General features: G+C 33.5%; 1 protein-coding gene across 1 annotated transcript in view; it reads right to left on the reverse strand.

The window, feature by feature from the left end:
- Positions 1-23,194, reverse strand: part of LOC115879014 (glutamate receptor ionotropic, kainate 2) — a 409,701-nt gene that overhangs the window by 104,101 nt on the left and 282,406 nt on the right. The window contains exons 7-8 of the mRNA XM_030895645.1: positions 17,641-17,805; positions 17,276-17,422 (exon numbers count right to left, since the gene is read on the reverse strand). Coding sequence (XP_030751505.1) covers positions 17,276-17,422; positions 17,641-17,805 — 312 coding nt within the window. The remainder of the gene's footprint in view (positions 1-17,275; positions 17,423-17,640; positions 17,806-23,194) is intronic.

Here is a 23,194-nt window from a genome sequence, read left to right on the forward strand (position 1 = left end):
TAATGACATCAAAATCAAATTTCTCATGTCAAAAAACTATTAGACACCAATTTTCATCCAAATATTTACTTTACTTCAGAAATTATTTGGAAAAAATCGAAATAAAAATGAAATTTCTACACCCTGTATCTCCGAAACTTAGCATTTTAGGACATATATTTATTAGAAGTTTTTTACTTCTTTTTATCTGCAGAATATGCTCCCTAAGTTTCCGTAATACAGTTCGAACCACCCTGTATAACTCGCCTTACCGTAAAGAATTTCTCTCCACGTTATATCTATGACGAGCAGTAAATTGAAAACTTTAAACACCTGCACAATAGCCAGAAAAACTTGTCCCTTACGACCTTAGGAAATTGAGAAAGGATATCGCCAGGCTAACGGCGTGAAGGCGCGAATTATGCCAAAGCTGCAAGGACCCGAAAAAAGGGGAAACAGTCCTACGGCTTTGTATAGGACCAAAAATTCTTTCCTCGAAAGCTATAGCTTCGTAGATCTTAAATGTAACCAGGAAAAGCATAACAGAAGTCATAAGTTTCCTCGATGTCAACGAATGGTTTATAAACACTTAACAATCCCATTGTACCTTCCCTAGGAATAGGATCTCAGAGTAAGTGGTCTAAAAACGGTAATTCTGCTAATTGGAATTTCAATAACGAACGAACCAACCTGTTTAATACTGAAGAATTGGTTTTTGTCAAGATTTATGTTAAAAAGTGGTAGATCTATTTAACTGTACGAAAAATATACATTATTTATTTTATATTTTAAGTATTAAAAAATAAAAATTGCTGTTCAAACAATAATAAATATTGTGAAGTTGACTGAATAGTTTCTCTCAAATATATTTTTTCTTAGTAGCAAATGATAATCATACATTTTAAGATTATGGTAAATAAAATCCGATTAAATCCAATTATAGTCCATAATTTACCGAAAATATAATATTCCAATACTAGTTTAGTACTCAAGAAATGGTTTATGTTAAAATGTACGTTAAAAAAGTATCTCTACATAACAACATTGTTTATCATTTTGCACAGAAGCTTTTTTAATGCCTCATTTTTCTTTTTTAATGCCACAAAACCGACTATTATTTGTCATGGGTAATTCGTACGTCAGATTCTTTATTTTCATTCGCAAATCTCCATTCGAGACCGTTTTATAAAGACAGCTTAGACAGTTGCGAACCATTTGTCAAGGACCAACAGAGAAATAATAAATTTCGGTTTCCCTAAAACAAGTTACCAAGATTTTCCGGACCTATATCGACTAAAACACGTCCATGGCACTTAGGGGTGCATTTTTAAGAGTTTTTTGAAGTCATTTGTTTTGGAAATCGTCTTTATAGAGAATATAAAACATGTAGAGAATAAAGAATAATATACAATATACACAGTATCCAAACAAATGCATTCTTACTCATAAAAAATTGCCAAATTAAAACAAATGCTGATTTAGATCAGGTAAATGCAAATTACCTTCATGAATCACACTAGCTGTTGAACTCGCTGAAGAAGAAGTCAAAGTACTGGAGCATAAGAATGAAACCGAAGAAAGAAATAAAATTTAAACAGGAAAAACCAGAGATGTATAGAAAATACCTAGAAATTATTATTTCAAGGAATTTATTACGAGTAGAAAAAATATTGTGCTGGGTTGGCGTTGGTTTCTATGTAATTTGACAAATAAATAAAGCTGTCTCTTTAGTTGTCAGTTTTGAGTCAGTACCATGGCTGAGAAACTTAAATGGAAATGACGGTTCATTAAAAATAGTTTTTCCTCCAAGATGCAGAGGCGCAAAATATTAAAACTGTCAATATTAACAATGCAAATGTCAATATCTGACAATAATAAAATTTGATTTTTAACTGTCACTCAGAGACGCTTTTGTTGTGATTTTACGGTTTGATTTCGTTTTGATTTCGTTTTGATTGTCGAATTATTGTAAAATTAAATTCCTTCAGAGTTTTTGCCAGTATTCTGTTTTAGACAATGTTTTTTAAAAATGGTGGGACAATTTGTGTTTTGTATAGACTCTTAATTATTTTTATCATGGAGTTTAATTGTTGTACACCTGGTTTCCGAAGGATACAATGGTAAGTAAATTAAACATATCTACTTACAGTTATAGATTTTTAAATTAGTACTGCTTATAAATGCTACTTGCTAAGCAGTTATTTAATTTTTTTTACGGTCCATGTAAGGAATTAAGGACGCGCGTTGTGTTATATTAGCATGATCAGCAGATTATTACATCTAATTTAATTTGTTTTTATTATTTCAGGTCTCAAACGGAACCAAACTGGGAATCTTGCCTACACCAAAATTATATAGCCGTTTCCAATTCACTTCAAAGGGAGGAAAATTATGTAAAACTGCCTGCTATTTGCTGAAAACCGCCAAAGATTAAATTATAACTGTAACAACTTAATATATACTATTTCTAGTCTTTTTAATATATTTTTTAATTAATATCCGACATATAAGAACACTTTGTATGCTTTTAATTCAGTTGATTTATCGTTTATAATATGTTCGACCTAATTAAAAGTACACAAAGTGTTCTTACATGTATGTCTAAATTTATTTTAAATTAACTAAAACAACCCCCCTTCCCCGCACCCCTCTCTTCCATTAGTATTTCTTCCTCCATCTACCAGAGGCGCCCTTGTATAATAAAATTGAAATGTATTATAAGTTGCTTATCTATTTAATAGTATAAGTCTTTTATCTATGGTCAGTACTTTTTAATTCTCTTTCGTGTCGATTGCTGATTGAATTGGAACCAGAAATGGCTCAAAATGAAATAAGTAAATTACCAACAGATATTCAGGCTGAGGCGACAAAAGCCATATCCAAACAACTTCCATTGGAAGAAAAGCGAGAAAAAAGATACTGTTAGCATATTTTTCTGAAAAATAAAAGAAAATCCAGCCATCCAGTTTATGGTCGTACTATTCAATGCTAAAAAGTACAATACTGGTCAATGAAAACATGGATATTTCAAGGTTAAGGATACCGTTTAAATTTCCGTCGTTAGTAACATCTAAACTTTGTAGATATAGCAAGCTCGTAGCTTTCTTGAAACAGTCATGTAGTGGTTACAAACCGAATAAATCAAAAATTTTAAACACAAAAGATGTCGTGAAATTTCTTTGCACTGTTTTTTTTTCATTTAATCTACCCTTGCGGTTAACGCACTATTTTATCTACTATTTTTGATAGATACAAGGCAATTTTAACAGTTGCTATGGGAAAAAATCAATTAATCAATAATGTAACCACATCGTAAAAACAAGGGACTTCTGTGTATGTCTTTAATCGTCGTTTAAGAATAGGGGCTTAGAGAGTGTGAATGGTACATCAAAATGGATTAGGGGATGAGTGAGCAAATATCTACGCGTACAGCCTTCAGTTTTCGCATTCGACAGATAGAGAAAGCCCGTTCAGTCGATTAAAATGCTTCGTATTCAGACGCGTTCCCCGTTTTCATTTCTTTTCTCCCTTCTCCCTTTTTGCCATTGCGATATCGACTGCGTATTTATTAATTCGCTAGATGCCGTGGTATGCGAAATGGGGGATGAGCGCAGAATAGAGATATCGAGGGTGGAATTGACAGGAAAAGGGGATATTTGAGGCGTCAAGTTGCAAAACCCGCCTTATCCATTTTTTAAAAAATGGCATAATGACATATGAGGGGTTCAGAAGTGAAATGGATCAAGTCCTAGAAGATAATTATTGAGAAAATGAGAGTTAAAGTTTTTTAATGTTACTTAATTAAAATAAAACAAACTGGAGAAGAAAAGTTGACACAATGTTTTATTATATTTTAAATTGTATAATTGCCAAGTAAAGAACTGAAAATACAACTGGTCATTTTTAGGAATGTTTGTTTATACTTTTTTGGACTTGAATCATTTTATCTCTGAAAATATTTGAACTTTTAGATATAAATTGGTTCATCAATACATTCTTCTTCGGCATTAAGGGATTTCTTGATTTCACATTGTCTATTAATAATGTTTTCTTCGATTTTTATAAAAATTATTCTATATATAGGCGGGATAAAGGCAAGAAGATCTTTCATGTGTTGTCTTTTAGAGTTTGTTACGTTAAGTCTATATAAAATGATAAGATTTTTCTTCCTCCTTCAGCTTTATTCAGATCAACAACATGCCAGATATCTAAGTATTATTCGTAAGAAAAACAGCCTAACTTACTGATGTAGTAATAGTAAAAATAACGATAAATCAAACTATACTTTCAGAATCGATAGAATCAGACCTTTCAGATGACTGATAAACTGATTCACTTGGTGCAAATAGTTCAGACTTTGTTTCATTGTCATCCATTTTATCAAAAAAAATATTTTTTTAGCTCTAAACTTAAGCGCGAATGTTAAAATCGCGCACAGCGTTAAATTTTATGGACTTGATCCAGTTGACTTCTGAAAGGAATCAACAGAATATTCAGAAACCAAACAGAAACATGCTATAGTTGCTTAATGCGTGAAGTATGACTCGATTTATTTCTCCACCGGAAAAAACAATATTTTAAAAACGTATAAAAATGATTATCTTAAAATAGTACAAAATTGGTCCTAATCCATTTTAATTCTGACCACTCCATATATTAATAGTGGACCCTGAAATCTACATAAACTTAGTCCCAAACTATAGCAACAGTCGCCTATTCCTATATAAAATTCACTACGAATTACGTTACTGAAGCAAAATCCGTCTTATCCACTTATATTTGCTTTTTATTGTCAGTATTGTTTGGTTTGAGAATAATTTATTCGCAGTCGAAAAAATTGTTTCCGCGTGTTTTTTAGGGTCAAATATTTCAAGTTAATGTATTCAAAAAGCAGGAATTGCTATTTTAGTAACGAAACATTTTCTTATTTAACAACATGGCGGCTTTCACTTTGTTGTTTTGGAGATTAAGATGGAGTAGTTCGAGTAGTCGCATACTGGACTAATAAAGTCGCAGTTCGTCCTTAACAGGTAGTATACTAGTCGCAACATTGCTGAATTTAGTCATCCTAGAGTCTAGCTTGTGCCGCCCTCTATAATCTAAATAAACGAGGGAGTGGAGAAACTATCGGTAATATATGTCGATGTATATTTAAATTTAGTTTTATATGTACCTTTCTTATGTACCATTTTAATTAAGTTTATTTTATAAAAACAAAAACAGCACTGAACTGTCTGACTGAACAGAACAATGAAGTGAAAATTTAAGATTTAAGGTTATGGTTCAATACAGTTGCAAAAAGGTAGTGACTGGACGTCCTACCAACGTAAGAATAAGGAAATCTAAACAACGTTGGAATTAGTTAGTAAAACAGATGACGTTTGCATAACGTTGGAATAGGTCCTGAAACTGACGTCGGAAAACTCTATATTGTTCAACGTTGTAACTACGTTGTCCGAATCACCTAAAGATCACTTAGGCAAAAAAGGTTACAAGACAACGTTTATTCGACGTCGCAGAAGCTTCTACTTTGCTGTAGTACTAGTCCAACGTCGGCACAACGTTATAAAAACGTTTAAATTTATTTTAATACCCAAGGTAGGGAGCTAACTATTTTTTGTAACTAATCCAACGTTGTGTTTAGTAAACATGTGGTCGCAAGTCGTGAAAATGCTACTTGGGTAGAAAAACCAGATACAAAACAATGATTCCACTTAATGGAGACGTTTTTTTTTGGAAATTCACTTCAAAACACTTCATACCTTTCCATTCCTTCATACCAAAAATTCACAGAATTAATTTTGAAATAGGGTCACATGTTACAAGCTTAAATAAAACTCAGGACGCCTTGTACAACACGCTATTTCCAATAATACTCAATATCAGCAGAGTTATTGATAAAATACGATTATTCAGTATCGATAAATATCTCCTGCCGAAAATTTAAGCGGGAATAACTAAAATGTCGGAAATGGACTGTGCGTTCCCCCGATGATTGCATATATTTGCATTTCTCATTGTATTTTGTACAAAGCATTCCGCCATTGATGCGCGAGCACGAATAAGCGTAAATTTAACTTATAATTAGTAGGGAGTTAATTGAAAATTTTCAACGCGATAGACTGCATAGAGGAGCATAGTTTTGCGCAGAGAAGCAACATTCTATAATTACAGGAATATTCTGTGAAATAGATTGAGTTCTAATAAAGCCACAGCGTATTAATTTATAAGCCAGTCGACTTTGCTAGTTTTTCAAAGGCCTCATCTAATTTAGAAACAAAAACTAATTTTGAAATTAAATGGCTTTATGAGAGTTACATATTCAAACAAACTGTTCTTTGACAATAAAAATGACATTTGCAAGAAGAGAATATAAAAGAAAGAGTGCTAAAACTATGAACAGAAAAAAAAGATCAGGAATAGGCAGTTCAATCGACAATTTCGGAGACCTTTTCAACAATTTAGCCAGAGGAAAGTGGAGAAAACGACGTTATGGCTGTTTGCTAACGGCTTTTATTAGTAGCGATCTCGGCGTTTTAGAGAAATTAGAGAAATACAAAAGGCGGCGAGTCGAAGACGCCCTTCGGGGACGTCCTAAAGTGTTTTGTTTCAACGAGCGTCCTGAGCTTTTATTCTTGAAATCTAAAAAAAATATAGGTACTTAATTAATATTTTTTTTAATGTCGGTTACTGTCAGTTTGCCAAAACTGAATGTATGATTGTAGGGGGGCCACAAGAGAACATAGTCTTAGAGGATGGAAGCGTGATAAAAAACTGTGACAAATATAAATATCTTGGATTGAAAATAATTAACGATGGAAAACTCGATGAGGGTATAGAAGATCGAATAATGCAAGGCAGGAGGGCAATATCTATGTTGAATGGTGTACTATGGGATCAAGGAATCTCTAAAGCTAATAAGAAGAACATATATAATACGGTAGTGAAAAGCATAATAAATTACGGAAGCGAAGTATGGCAGTTGAAAAGCAGAACAGAGAACATGCTATTAGCGACCGAAATGGATTACTGGAGGAGATCTGCTGGAAAATCGAAAAGAGAACAAATAACCAACGACAGAGTAAGAGAGATTATGGGAGCAGAACACACAATTGTGGACGACATAAGAACAAAACAACTCATATGGTTTGGTCATGTGCAACGAATGCCCGATCACAGAATACCAAAACAAATTTTACTGTGGACACCTCGAGGCAGAAATAAAAAAGGAAGGCCGCGACGAAGCTGGAGGGAGGGTGTGGATAAAGAACTAGAAAATAGAGAAATACCTGTTGATCTCTGGCTAAATAGAGAAGAGTGGAGGTTAGGTGTGAGAAAACGTCGTAGAACGTTCTGAACCGACTTATTTTCACTCTACCTGTCGTTATTGTAAAATTCTATTTTATCGCTTCCATCCACTTAATTGTTTGAAATAGAGGATGGAGAACGGCTGTACTTTTAACACTGTAACTTTTAACTTCTTTGTAACTCTAACTTTAACGAACGCAAGCTATCCTAGAATGAAATAAATCGAAATTCGATTTTAATGTGACATACTCGATAAAAAGCCGAGCGAATTTTCTACATACATTGCAAGTAGCAAATTTATACGACGCCGTATATATATTTATCCGTTCTGAGGGATCTGAGGGACAAAATTTTACGACCTACATCGACAATGCTTTGAAATAAACTAAATCAAGCGATCAAGCGACTCGCTCGTCGCTTGCTACTTGCCATTCATCACCGACAGAATATGTGCCCTGCGCAAGCAACTTACTGCTTGGCGCTTGGCGTTAACGAGTACTTACAACAAGCGACTGGCAAAAAAACGCATTTTTAAATACGAGTGATATTTCGCTCGAGCGATCACTCGGTTATTACAATCGCTTGAAACTCGAGTACTCGTTTATTGAAATTAATCGGTTTTTCCCATCGCTATATATTATATTTCAGAAATCTGCCTAAGGCTTAGCCTGATCCTGTCGTGTTAAGCAACACCCAAAATTTCATAGACACGTGCTGTTATTAAAACTTGATTAAGGTTTGCAGAGCTTCAGCATTTGTCATAATAACGACAAATTTGTTACAAAACCATCTAAATTATATATCACTGTAGATATATAATTTATATGGTCGACAGGATCGACGACAGGATCAGGCTAAGCCATAGGCAGATTTCAAAAAAAAAATCACAAAACTTCAATCTATTTCCGTATTGTAACGGAATTTTAAACTATGTCTTTATTTTCGAGAAAATTTAGTCCAAACATAAGAAATATTTTATTGATGTTTGATCATCAAAATCTTAAAAATATAGAAGTTGCCTATAAATGTGCTACAATACGGAAATAATATAATCCTTTATCTTTAATTTCCTTCTTTATTTGTGCAAAAATACCTAGCCAGTTTTACATAAAACGTTAAATGCCGAACGCTTATTACTCTTTCGGACTAGTGACTCTTAAGAAAGTGATTTTTAAATGGTGTACAGACTGTACAGATTTTTGCAGTAACAGGAGTTGTAAATTAAATTAAAAACTTCTTTATGTCCTGACCTTACCATAAATAAAGCATTAAAATAAACAAAGCTCATACCCTTCCCTAAACCATACAAACATTTTGTATCCACCCAACTTTGTATTTTTATTTCGGACTTAACACTAAACTGAAACGGTCAGGACCGTAACATTACAATTCCCTTTTTATTTTCACTCTACCTGTCGTTATTGTAAAATTCTATTTTATTGCTTCCATCCACTTAATTGTTTGAAATAGAGGATGGAGAACGGCTGTACTTTTGACACTGTAACTTTTAACTTCTTATAACTCGAGCGAAAATTCGCTCGATTATTGAAATAACCGACATCGCTCGATTATGAACGAGCGATGCAAGGGACGAGTTACCAGCCACGAACGCAAGCTATCCTAGAATGAAATAAATCGAAATTCGATTTTAATGTGACATACTCGATAAAAAGCCGAGCGAATTTTCTGCATACATTGCAAGTAGCAAATTTATACGACGCCGTATATATATTTATCCGTTGCGTATCTGAGGGACAAAATTTTACGACCTACATCGACAATGCTTTGAAATAAACTAAATCAAGCGATCAAGCGACTCGCTCGTCGCTTGCTACTTGCCATTCATCACCGACAGAATATGTGCCCTGCGCAAGCAACTTACTGCTTGGCGCTTGGCGTTAACGAGTACTTACAACAAGCGACTGGCAAAAAAACGCATTTTTAAATACGAGTGATATTTCGCTCGAGCGATCACTCGGTTATTACAATCGCTTGAAACTCGAGTCCTCGTTTATTGAAATTAATCGGTTTTTCCCATCGCTATATATTATATTTCAGAAATCTGCCTAAGGCGTAGCCTGATCCTGTCGTGTTAAGCAACACCCAAAATTTCATAGACACGTGCTGTTATTAAAACTTGATTAAGGTTTGCAGAGCTTCAGCATTTGTCATAATAACGAGAAATTTGTTACAAAACCATATAAATTATATATCACTGTAGATATATAATTTATATGGTCGACAGGATCGACGACAGGATCAGGCTAAGCCTTAGGCAGATTTCAAAAAAAAATCACAAAACTTCAATCTATTTCCGTATTGTAACGGAATTTTAAACTATGTCTTTATTTTCGAGAAAATTTAGTCCAAACATAAGAAATATTTTGTTGATGTTTGATCATCAAAATCTAGAAGTTGCCTATAAATGTGCTACAATACGGAAATAATATAATCCTTTATCTTTAATTTCCTTCTTTATTTGTGCAAAAATACCTAGGCAGTTTTACATAAAACGTTAAATGCCGAACGCTTATTACTCTTTCGGACTAGTGACTCTTAAGAAAGTGATTTTTAAATAGTGTACAGACTGTACAGATTTTCGCAGTAACAGGAGTTGCAAATTAAATTAAAAACTTTTTATGTCCTGACCTCACAATAAATAAAGCATTAAAATAAACAAAGCTCATACCCTTTCCTAAACCATACAAACATTTTGTATCCACCCAACTTTGTATTTTTATTTCGGACTTAACACTAAACTGAAACGGTCAGGCCCGTAACATTACAATTCCCTTTTTATTTTCACTCTACCTGTCGTTATTGTAAAATTCTATTTTATCGCTTCCATCCACTTAATTGTTTGAAATAGAGGATGGAGAACGGCTGGAGGGCTGTAAAGCACCACTGTAACTTTTAACTTCTTATCTGCTATTTTAGGGTGAACTTATAAAAACTCCCGCTTCGACGTTTCATCGTTTTTACACCCCCGTTTCAATCGTTAAAGGCTTTTACACGCTTTTTCCTTTCAACAAGATTTCAATTTTCGAATGGCTGTTCTTTTTTCGTAATTTATTTCTAAACTTTTTTTGTATCAGAGATTTCAATATTCATCCCATTAATTTTTTTTCATAGCAACTGTTAAAATTGCCTTATATCTATCAAAAATAGTAGATAAAATAGTACTTTAACCGCAAGGGTAGATTAAATGATACTTTAACAGCGAGGATAGGTTAAAAACTTTATTTCCTCTCGCACGTTTTTTAATTGCTTCCATTTTTGAAAAATTTTGTATTCCTTTTCATAAGTTATTCGAGATTTAAATGGAAGTAGTTTGTTTGGATATGGCGTTTGTCGCCTCAGCCTGAATATCTGTTGGTAATTTACTTATTTCGTTTTGAGCCATTTCTGTCTCCATTCAATTAGCAATCGACACGAAAGAGTATTAAAAAATATTGATTCAAAACTGACAACTAAAGATACAGCTTTATTTATTTTTCAAATTACATCCCAAGTGGCATTTTCACGACTTGCGACCACATGTTTACTAAACACAACGTTGGATTAGTTACAAAAAATAGTTAGCTCCGTACCTTGGGTATTAAAATAAATGTAAACGTTGTTGTAACGTTGTGGTGACGTTGAACTAGTACTACAACAAAATAAAAGCTTCTGCGAAGTCGAATAAACGTTGTCTTGTAACCTTTTTTGCTTAAGTGATCTTTAGGTGATTCGGACAACGTAGTTACAATGTTGGGCAATAAAGAGTTTTCCGACGTCACTTTCAGGACCTATTAATTATAAAAAAAACTTAATTATAATGGGACATAAGAAAGGTACATATAAACCTAAATTTAAATATACATCGACATATTACCGATACTTTACCCACTCCCTCGTTTATTTAGATTATAGAGGGCGGCACAAGCTAGACTCTAAGATGACTAAATTAGGCAATCTTGCGACTAGTATACTACCTGTTAAGGCTGAACTGCGACTTTATTAGTCCAGTTATGCGACTACTCGAACTACTCCATCTTAATCTCCAAAACAACAAAGTGAAAGCCGCCATGTTGTTGAATAAGAAAATGTTGCGTTCCTAAAATAGCAATTCCTGCTTTTTGAATACATTAACTTGAAATATTTGACCCTAAAAAACACGCGGAAAAATTTTTTTCGACTGCGAATAAATTATTCTCATTTTACTAAAAAAAAATAATTCAATTTTTGTTTTAAACTTCTTTAATTTTAAGGCCCATTAGTATCTTTCAAACGAGAAACAATACATTTATCAATAAAGTTGTTTGCGTTTAACTTTTTTGCCTTGGGTAACGAATTACAGAGTCGGTTAAAGTGTTTCAATAATTATGATCTTCAAACATCCTCCACACTTAAATACTTTTGTTTTGTTTTTCTTTACTGCCAATCATAAAAATAATATCTTTACTATAATTATCCCAATTTAGGATAAAACGCGACTTAGACGCCATATTATTATAGTTTAAATTAGGCTGCTAGCCAACGTCGGTATCCAACGTCGTTTCGACCCAAAAATTATTCTCCAAACTAGTGCAGACTAGGGTTGGCACGAGGTTGTTCGACGTTTGGTCGCGTGACACAACGTTGTCCCAATGTCCAAATGCTGCTTGGGATAGAAACCAACGCCAACCCAGCACAATATTTTTTCTACTCGTAATTAATTCCTTGAAATAATAATTTCTGAATATTTTTTAAAACGTAACTCGCAATAAAAAAAAATATTGTTTTATACACAACGATAAAATTGTATTATCGTCTCCAGAAATTAATTTTTTATCATTTATATATTTAAAATGTTATAATAAAATACAATGTTTTTTAAATATAAGATTTATTTATTAACTTCCTAGTATTTTTTATCATTTTTAATACGCTCATTTTAAGACGTACTCAGTTTTAGTATAATATTATACAGTAAATATTGAGAAAATTTTAAATTCATCCCTAATGAATATTCCAGACGCTATAAAATTCATAACTAAATCTTGTACGGTTTACGATCCCATAAAAGTATGTTTTTATTAATTACGTTTAGTTTTTATAGGGCCAGTAAAAGTTAATAAGGCTTTTCCAAATGAGAAAATATTATTCTGCAGAAATTGAAAGAATAAATTTGTTAACTGTAAAGTTAAGAGTTTTACGAATATACGGATATTTTCTAAATACAGGGTGGCGTCTCTCATATGCCGCGGAAGTTCCAAGAAGAACGACAGTCTGTATTGAAATGAAATTTTGTGAACATATATGTATAGCTTAATTCAGAGTACTTTTTAAAAATATAGAGACTTCTAGAGGGTGTCCCAAAAAGAAGTTACATCTCAAAGTTGTGTTTTTTGTAATGGAACACCCTATATATTAATTGATTTTCGGATTCTGGGAAAAAAATAAAGGTGAGTTTTATAAGAGAAGTATATAACTAAAATGTAAGGTTTTGGCATATTTAACATTTCTTTAAAAAAAAAAGAACAATTTTTAAATTACAATAAAAGCTACCTAAATTGGAATTTACCCGGTATAGCATAATATGTAGTTAAAGTAACTATTGTACTTTAAATCAAATTAAAACTTGATCCAAAAAGTTGTACAGGGTGAGACAAAATTAATATTGAACATTGGTCAGCTTTAAAAGCATGTTACTCTTTCATTTTAAACGGAACACCCAGTATATTATTCCGATATTCAATGGAGAATGCATGTCTCCTCAAAATACTATTAAGGTTGCCTACCCCTCAATCAAAGATTTTTCTAGATATTTTCATCTACATGATTTGATCTGAGTAGATCTTTATTATTTGATAAGATCTAGGTTTCTGTGATATGTCTGACGTTACTTCAACATAGCCGTCTAATTAGTCTGACTTTAACAACTAGTAATAATTTTTTAGCTGTTATCGAAATTTAAAATTTACTCTTCATTTTCACAAAATGTGAAATATGTCAAAATACATAATTTTTTTGGTATATGCTTCTTTAATAAAACTTTATTTTTTTTCCTAGAATCCAAAAATCAATTAATATATAGGGTATTCGATTACAAAAAACACAACTTTGATACGTAACTTTTTTTGGAGACACCCTGTAGAACTTTCTATAATTTTAAAAAAGTGCTCTGAATTAATCTACATAGGCTCACAAAATTTCATTTCAATAAAAACTGTCGTTCTCCTTGGAGCCTCCGCGGCGCCGGCGTATGAGAGGCGCCACCCTGTACAGGGTGTTCCTTAATGGCATGCTATTACGTGCTTGTTACCTGTTCAGTTTTAATTTAAAAATAGATGCAGTTTTTCTTAAATTACTTAAAATCGGTTTGTCCAAAACTGTTGCCCATATGACCTTTATAAAACCTATTTACGACTGAACTGTAAAATTAATAGGGGAGTCAATATTTGGATAGTTCAAAATTAGAATGGGATTTCCTATGCTTTCAGCGACAATGAAGCATCCGGTAGTTATAGAAAGGCAAATTATTAGGTCTTACTTTACACATTACATAATCTTATTGTATCTTATTGTCATATTGTATGTAAATTTTATTAATTTGATTCTTCAGTAGTTCATGTGTGCCATATGTGTCTGCTGTGATAATCATTCCATACTCTGTGGATTTTTTGATTTGGTTAATTTTTTTTATGAATTCCTTATTTTCAATGTCCAAATTTCATATATTTGATATCAATTATTATACTTTTAGTTATGCAATCGAAAGCGCGATTTTTAAATTCATTGTTGCCAACCATAGACATATTCGGCGCCGGGCTGACTGACTGGAATTTAAATTTCGCGCTAGGGATTCAGGTGGTAGCTCTGCTTTAAAAAAATATAAATTTCTCATATTTATTTTTTTATTTGCTGACTTTGTCATTCGTTTTCATAATTTAGCTTTGTATTACAAGTTTTTGGTTTAAATAAATTGTCTTGTGAAACTTTAAGCTTAAAAACGTTTACTAGCAGACCTTGCAGTCGAACATTGTTTTTTTAAGAACCTCTTTTAGTGCGAAGTGTACAAGATAGCTTAATAGCCGTAAAAAACTCATCGCAACTTTATTAGAATATTTTGAACGGAAAAGCGGTAGTAATAGCCCTTCATGTCTTTTATGTGCTGTTAAGAAAGTGAGTTTTGTCGATGTAAATAATAACTGTTTATATACTTGTAATAAATTTATTTTTGTTTCTTAAAATATTTTGATTAAAGGAAAAAATGTAAAAGGGGGCAACGCTGTGACGGTCAAGCTTAATCAGGCTTTTTAAATTATATTCTTCTGTTAAGTTGCACTAATAAAACAAACTTGTGTATTAATTGTTTTTATAGATTTAAACAGGTTATAGGCTATTTGTCAAAATTGCCGAGAATTCCGAAAAACACGAGCTGTGGAACAGGATGACAAATAAAATAAACCAAAACGATCGGTTCAGGATTTCGGCGGTGACTGCAGCTCGACCGTTTTGGGGTAATTGATGGTCATGTTCGGTTTCGGTCAATTGATCCGGAGTGTTTTAGCGTCCATCGAACCGGAAACGTGACGGTGCGGATTAAAGTAAATGCTTTCCTTCCGGTTTAAAGAGATTGCGACAAAAAACCAGTGTTTCTTTAAAGTTAAGCCGTGTTCTACTGCATATTTCTTGAAAAAATGTATGGTAAAAGTATTTATCTATGTCAGTGAGTTAAAAAGCTCTCAACTCACGCATTTTGAATGAGTTAAGAGCTTCTTAACTCACGCATTATCATTACCGCACTCCTTGTTTAGATGACTACCAAAGAGAAAAAAATATTTTGTAAAACATTTATTTTGCACTAAATTGGAAAAATATGTTATGAGTACCTTTTCATTTCCATAGCTGTGTACTTTTTTTTCGGTGCACCATTTTTCATACAGAGTATGTAGTTATATTCATACTTCTGTTTCGATCTTGCTGGAAGCAATCCAGAAATGGCTCTGAATACTTCTTCTTCAATGTCAGAGGGAATAATTTCCGAATCGCTCATTTTTTAAAGTAGTGACGTCAATATTATTTACTGTCATATTGACATTGCCATGCATGGTGTTATTTGAACAAAGATATTAAGGTAACTGATTATTAGGATAGGTATATACCCAAGTAGCATATTCACGACTTGCGACCACATGTTTACTAAACACAACGTTGGATTAGTTACAAATTAAATAAAAAATAGTTAGCTCCGTACCTTGGGTATTAAAATAAATGTAAACGTTGTTGTGACGTTGTGCCGACGTTGAACTAGTACTACAAAAAAGTAAAAGCTTCTGCGACGTCGAATAAACGTTGTCTTGTAACCTTTTTTGCTTAAGTGATCTTTAGGTGATTCGGACAACGTAGTTACAATGTTGGGCAATAAAGAGTTTTCCGACGTCACTTTCAGGACCTATTCCAACGTTATGCAAACGTCGTCTGTTTTACTAATTCCAACGTTGTTTAGATTTCCTTATTCTTACGTTGGTAGGACGTCGAGCCACTACCTTTTTGCAACTGTATTGGACCATAACCTTAAATCTTAAATTCTCACTTCATTGTTCTGTTCAGTCAGATAGTTCAGTGCTATTTTTGTTTTTATAAAAAAAACTTAATTAAAATGGGACATAAGAAAGGTACATATAAAACTAAATTTAAATATACATCGACATATTACCGATACTTTATCCACTCCCTCGTTTATTTAGAATATAGAGGGCGGCACAAGCTAGACCTAGGATGACTAAATTAGGCAATCTTGCGACTAGTATACTACCTGTTAAGGCTGAAATGCGACTTTATTAGTCCAGTATGCGACTACTCGAACTACTCCATCTTAATCTCCAAAACAACAAAGTGAAAGCCGCCATGTTGTTGAATGAGAAAATGTTTCGTTCCTAAAATAGCATTTCCTGCTTTTTGAATACATTAACTTGAAATATTTGACCCTAAACAACACGCGGAAACAATTTTTTCGGCTGCGAATAAATTATTCTCATTTTACTAAAAAAAATTCAAGAAATTTTTTAAAACTTCTTTAATTTTAAGGCCCATTAGTATTTTTGAAAGTAGAAACAATACATTTATCAATAAAGATGTTTGCGTTTAACTTTTTTTTGCCTTGGGTAACGAGTTAGAGAGTCGGTTAAAGTGTTTCAATAATTATGATCTTCAAACATCCTCCACACTTAAATACTTTTGTTTTGTTTTCCTTTACTGCCATCTGGCATATGTCTCTAACTAAATCATAAAAATAATATTTTTACTATAATTATCCCAATTTAGGATAAAACGCGACTTAGACGCCATATCATTATATTTTTGTATTTCTGTGAATTAGGATTTTAAACAACGTTGCAGTTTGTACTAAATTATTAACTAATTAATTATTAAATTGTACTAATTATTGCGCCCCGACGTTTGGTCGCGTGACACAACGTTGTCCCGATGTCCAAATGCTGCTTGGGTAGTTAAGTACAATAATTTTTAAAATTCATTGAGTGTTTTTATAGTTAGGCGTAGATAAAATATTGTACTATACACAAGAGTTAACTCCTTAATCATGTTGTTAGCTCACTTGTATCTATTATAATATTTTTTTTATCACTAAAAAACTGTTTGTACGGTGAGTTCATCAGTTATCCGATGAAGGGAGGCATGAAAATGCACTAAATTTGGAAACTGCGTAATTTTCTAATCAATCGAAGTCTTTAAATTCAACCAATAAAATTAATATCGTATCGTCGGATAACGGATGCATGAAAATCAAGCTTAATTCTCCGATACTACTCCGTTTAAACTATACAAAGTCTTCGAAAAATCACGGCTAAATGTCAGTTGGTAATTTTTTACTGAAAAAATTAAAAAAAATACAAAAAATGCAAGAAAATACGTAGTCATATAAAACAATAATTGAGTAAAAGATAATTTTGCTTATAATTAAATTCTCAGGATGAATTCTAATTAAGAGCAAGAAACTTACCACAGCATCAAGATAATTGTAGAGTGACAGGCCGTCATTCCAGGGCTTTTCTACGTCGCAAGATAAGTTGGTAGGCTTGATAGAATCCATATTCGCTAGGCCTTTGGCGAAAACGTAGACGGAATCGTATACCAGAGCCGGCTCAGCCTAAAAATTGACAAAATCATTATAATAATGTCGTATTTTTAGAATACAAATTTATAACGAGGAAACAAATTCAAACACGAATCGTTCTAAATAATAAAATTATATATAAAAATACGATAACTGATGGTGGAGCTTTTTTGAAAGAGTTGATCACTCTCTTAAAAATCGTGTGCTTTTATAAAGATGATTGATTTAATTGATTAATTTTTTTACAGTACCTGTATTATACCACTCCTATTCAGAATGGCGTGTCCGATAGATTGGAACTTCTCCATTACTTTCAAGATTTCCTGGACTTTGGGATGGTCCACGTCAACCAGTCGGAAGGCAGTTATATTGACAGAGTTATATTTGAAGTCCTCTAAATCGAAAGTTTCCAAATCCTGAAAGAAATAACTAAATTATATTTTGTTTAACCTTCCTCAGCCACTTTATTCAGAAAAAATAGACAAAAACCTTTGAATAAAAAGATTACTGAAGAAGCATAATGCTTTCCATGTATTCATGCATGGTCGACGGAACGAGGATTCTAGGGTGGGGATCCTTGACAGTTCTGTTTGACGATTCATTTGACACATTTGAATTTGATTTGAAATTTTGTGGATTTATCAGTCTTTACTGAGCTTATTTTATGTTATTTATTATTTATTCTACTACTGATAGCTGTTTAAAGGTAGTAAATCTAGAAGGAAATTGTGGCAGAACTTAAATTAACAGTGACACTATTACTATTTATCGAAAAAGACTGTAAAATAGTTGGTTGAGTAGCGTGCGGAAGATCTCGGCCAAAAATCGAGGGAAATAATGGAATAATTTTTCGCTAGTAAGTGACAGCTAGATGTATACATACGTGTAGTAAACCGATCATTTATGCAATTCACTTAAAAGATTATATGTCAAAGAATTTAGATACGTCAATTTGACTTAACCTGCTTCAGTAGCGTATTAGATGTTTCTGTTAATAAATAGTTATTATAACATATCTATTTTTATTAGAATTATATATTTTTATAACAATTTTAATAACTTTTTAATAACTACCAACATTTCTTGACAACGTAAAATAAAACAACATATTGAGTCTGCCCTACATCATATTTTTACACGTTTTGAATAAAACTAGAACGGCATTGATAAACCGGAATTTAAGTCGGCCATTTTAGAGTCCCGTCGCGGTTGAGCTTAAGTTTTTTGATATGCTCCTTCCTTAATCTTTTTATTCAAAGACAAAAAATGGTCTGAAGCTAATAAGTGTGTAATTGATTAAAGAATACAGTGATTCTATTTTTAACATATTATTATGTCGATTATAAAACTTGGGGAAAGTTGATATTTTCGATTTTTTGTTGCTCTTACGCGTCTTAGCAGTCGAACTCGAGCTAATTAATTCGAAAATCCCTATGTAAAACTTTTTATATACGTTAAATTATTAAAGGCCCGTTCGTAAGTTTATACAACCTCTCTAAAATATAGTTACAAACTATCCTTTATACCGAAAATTAAAAATTAAACAGGTCTAATGCAACGTTATCGTTGAAAATAGTTCATTACAGAAGTGATTAAATATTAAAAGGAGTTAGAGACGGTTCTACTGTTTAAAGAAAAACTGCCGTATCGCTGTTTTGCCCGGTTCGCAAGATAAGCAGCCTTCAAACTTATGTTCTTTGAAAGTTAGAGTTTTCCCATATTTAATACATAATTGAAAATGGCAACAATGTGATGGTTTTGAAAGTTAATTTTGAAGAAAATTTGTTTAAAATTTAGGGTTAGGTTAATTTTAATGAGTATTCCTACTTAGATTGGGGTGCTAGCCTACAAAGGAATAGAAGGTAAAGAAAATTCAATTTCAAAAAAGGATTATTTTAAATCACGTATAATATAATATGGTTATAATTGAAGGGCTTATTATAATAACATGATAAACCACTCGACTAGAAATCAGTTTTATTAACTAGTACCTAGTGTTTTTCTTGCCTTTTATCCAACAGTTACGAGTTAAACTAAACGAGTTAAACTAAACTAATTCTAAACGTCTTCAATCTTTTTCCATAGCAACTGTTAAAATTACCTTATATCTATCAAAAATAGTAGATAAAATAGTACTTTAACCGCAAGTGTAGATTAAATGATACTTTAACAGCGAGGATAGGTTAAACACTTTATTTCTTCTCGCACGTTTTTTAATTGCTCCCATTTTTGAAAATTGTTGTATTCTTTTTCATGTTATTCGGGATTTAAATGGAAGTAGTTTGGATATGGCGTTTGTCGCCTCAGCCTGAATATCTGTTGGTAATTTACTTATTTCGTTTTGAGCCATTTCGGGTTCCAATTCAATCAGCAATCGACACGAAAGAGAATTAAAAATATTGACTCAAAACTCATGAATATACAGAAGTGAGAAACAGAATCAATGCCAGAATCAAAGCCATAAAACGGGATTACTGGGCAAAATTTACAAGCGATATGGATCACGACCTATACGGAGCACAGAAGAAAGTCTGGAAGATGCTTAAAAACAGGAAAAAGCCAGTAAATGAGTTTGTGCAAACAAAAGGAGTTACTAAGGATGTATGGGAGAGCTACTTCAGGAAACTTTACAACACCGAAGAAGTCATAAACGTCGAAAACTACGAGACAAACCATCAAATAACACTGAACGAAGAAGAGGTAATGGCAAAAATCAAAAAACTGAAAAACAGAAAAGCCCCCGGAACAGACCTTATACCAAATGAACTTCTGAAATACGCCGGACCTGAACTAGGAAAACATTTAAAAATCCTTTACAACAAAATCTTAGAAACATCGGAAATACCTACGGAATGGCACAAAAGTATAACTATCCCTATATTCAAGAAAGGACAGAAGACGAACCCAGACAACTACAGAGGCATAACACTGCTGAACACAAGCATGAAACTCTTTACGGGTATTTTGAAGGAGAGACTTGAAACACAAATAACAAACAAGGAAGAACAACAAGGCTTCAGACGAAACAGATCCACGACCGATGCCATATTCATTATCAAACAACTAAAAGAAAAGTCAATTGAATTTAATACACCAGCATACGTCTGCTTCATCGACCTCACCAAGGCATTTGATAGGGTGCGCCTTTACGACATCGTCAATATACTAATGGCGAGAGAGGCGCCAGACACCATTGTAAGAGCGATCCACAACCTAAACATGAACAACAGGACTAGAGTAAAGGCAGGAGACACTTATACGGAAGAGATACCGACACCAGGAGGCATCAGACAAGGTGACAGCCTTAGCCCATTTCTGTTCAATCTCTTAATGGACAGAATTATAGAGGAAGTATCATCACTAAATATAGGATACCGAATGGGACAGAAAAGAATCAGCATGGTATGCTACGCCGATGACGCAGCCATTTTCGCGGAAACGGAGGACGACCTGCAGAAACAGCTTCACAGATTCTACCAGGTCAGTCAAGCGATGAATATGACCATATCTACAGAAAAAACGAAAAGCATAACCTTTGCTAAAGACCCCGTGAGATGTAAGTTGGTAGTTCAGGACAAAATCATCGAGCAAGTCTCACAATTCAAATACCTGGGTATGGATCTGTCGAGCCACCATGATCCAGCGAAGGACTTAAGAAGCCAGATCAACAAAGCGACTGCCATGTCGGGCTGCTTAAGGCAAACAATATGGGCGAACGAATACATGAGATGGGATAGCAAGGTAAAGATATACAAGACTTGTATCAGACCAATCATGACATACGGAATAGAAACCAGAGAGGAAACCAACAAAACGAAGAGCATGCTACGAGTAGCCGAGATGAAAACGCTCAGGACAATAATGGGAAAAACAAGAAGAGACCGAATTAAGAACACCGACATCAGGGAACAATGTGAGGTGCAAGACATAGTAAGGTGGGGCAGACAAAGAAAAAGAGGTTGGTGCGCCCACGTGAGAAGAATGGATGAGAGAAGACTGCCACGAATTGCATTAGAAGGGAAAACAACAGGGAAAAGAGAACCTGGAAGACCACCTAAGAGATGGAAGGACAGCTGGCAGTCCACCTCCCAAGAACTGTTACAGAGGACCCATCAAAATTAACAGATCGCGAGATCTTAAAAATGAATAAGAAGAAGAAGAAGAAGACTCAAAACTGACAACTAAAGAGACAGTTTTATTTACTTGTCAAATTACATAGAAATCAACGCCAACCCAGCACAATATTTTTTCTACTCGTAATAAATTCCTTGAAGTAATTATTTTTGAATATTTTTTAAAACGTAACTCGCTACGGAAAAAAATATTGTTTTATACAGGACGATAAAATTGCACTATCGTCTTGTATAAAAAAATAACTATTACTTTGATAATAGTTAAATTTACACATTTTTTACAACTGCGAAATCTTAATAATTCAGAATTATGGATTTGTGGCATATCATGTTATTGCAATAAGCCCTTCAATTAAATCACCCACATAAAAAAACTTTTCTGGGAGGTTCAGCGGGTTACGCCCCTGGATTTACAACTTATATACTGCCTAACCGGAAGTTAATTTGACACATGACGTTTCAGTCACACGGTTTCAGGCGGACGCAAAGTTATCTCGCTGCTGTTCCTGTTTGCCAGTTTGGAAAAGTATTCCCGGCCGTCGCTACAGTCGGCCGGGACAAAGTTCCTAATCCCACGCCAAGTTTGGTTTATTATTACTGTTATTATAGCCCACAAGTTGCCCGGGCCATAGGCCATAGGAGTCTGTCTGGATTTACTTACGAAATTGTCTTTGGAATTTATTGTGTCGAGTTGATTTTTGCAATTTATTTTGTCGAGCAAACCCAGTGATGGGCAAGTACCCATAATATTGAAATTAAGGTAAATACCCAAGTTTTTGCATCCGTTAGTTTTGGGTCGAGATTTCCGTATGTAAGAAAAGTACAATGCGTTTATAACGTATTGAATAAAGAGAGAACAGTAAAAATGTTGCCAAACGTATGAAATAAACCGAGAATCTGTGCACATTGCTAAGAGACGTGGAAGGAGATACAGCAGATTCGTCGCGGTGGCCCTAAACAGTACTTAAAATTCTAGTGAATGGTGTATATATCATGCGTTCAGCTATATACGATTTAATTACGTCTCATGATACGTCGTTGTAATTTTCCCTCTAGCTTGTAAATTTTTAAGTGCAGGTTAGAAACACTTGCCCTTTTAGTAAAAACAAGTTGAATTGAGTTGGTGTTCGTTAGTGGTCGCGCTATTAGAACTCTGAATTCAAAAATCGATATCTCGAAATCCATTAGAAATAATTTATTGTAGTTTTTTTCAAAAACTTTCTTAACATGTCTGCTATATTTCTTTCGCAGTCAGTATGTGAAAATCTTTACAAATAAAAAGTTACACGATTAGCTGAAAATTGCTATGCACTAAAAGTAAATGGACGGTTTTTTTTAAATTTTGAATGAAAAAAAAACAAGCCTAATCGAATTTTTCTCATTTCAACATCTTGTAAAAGAGCCGAACTATTATATTCCATTTCAGATACTCAAAACATACTACTACTAAATATAACCTAGCTACGTTGAAACACCGATTCCCATTAAAACACCGAAGTTAAGCGACGTAAAGCGATACTGGTGGATGGACGGGTGACCGGTTCGAAACTCTGTATCGTGCTGTTGTCCAAGGGAAAAGTGTAAAATCTATTGATACACACTGCTTATTCACGCCGGTTCGAGGCCGGATGAGATCGGATATCTCGTGAGTAAGAGTTAATACACTTCCTAA

Source organism: Sitophilus oryzae, unplaced genomic scaffold (genome assembly GCF_002938485.1).
Source record: "Sitophilus oryzae breed Bouriz unplaced genomic scaffold, Soryzae_2.0 scaffold_154_pilon_pilon, whole genome shotgun sequence".
NCBI lineage: Eukaryota > Metazoa > Arthropoda > Insecta > Coleoptera > Curculionidae > Sitophilus > Sitophilus oryzae.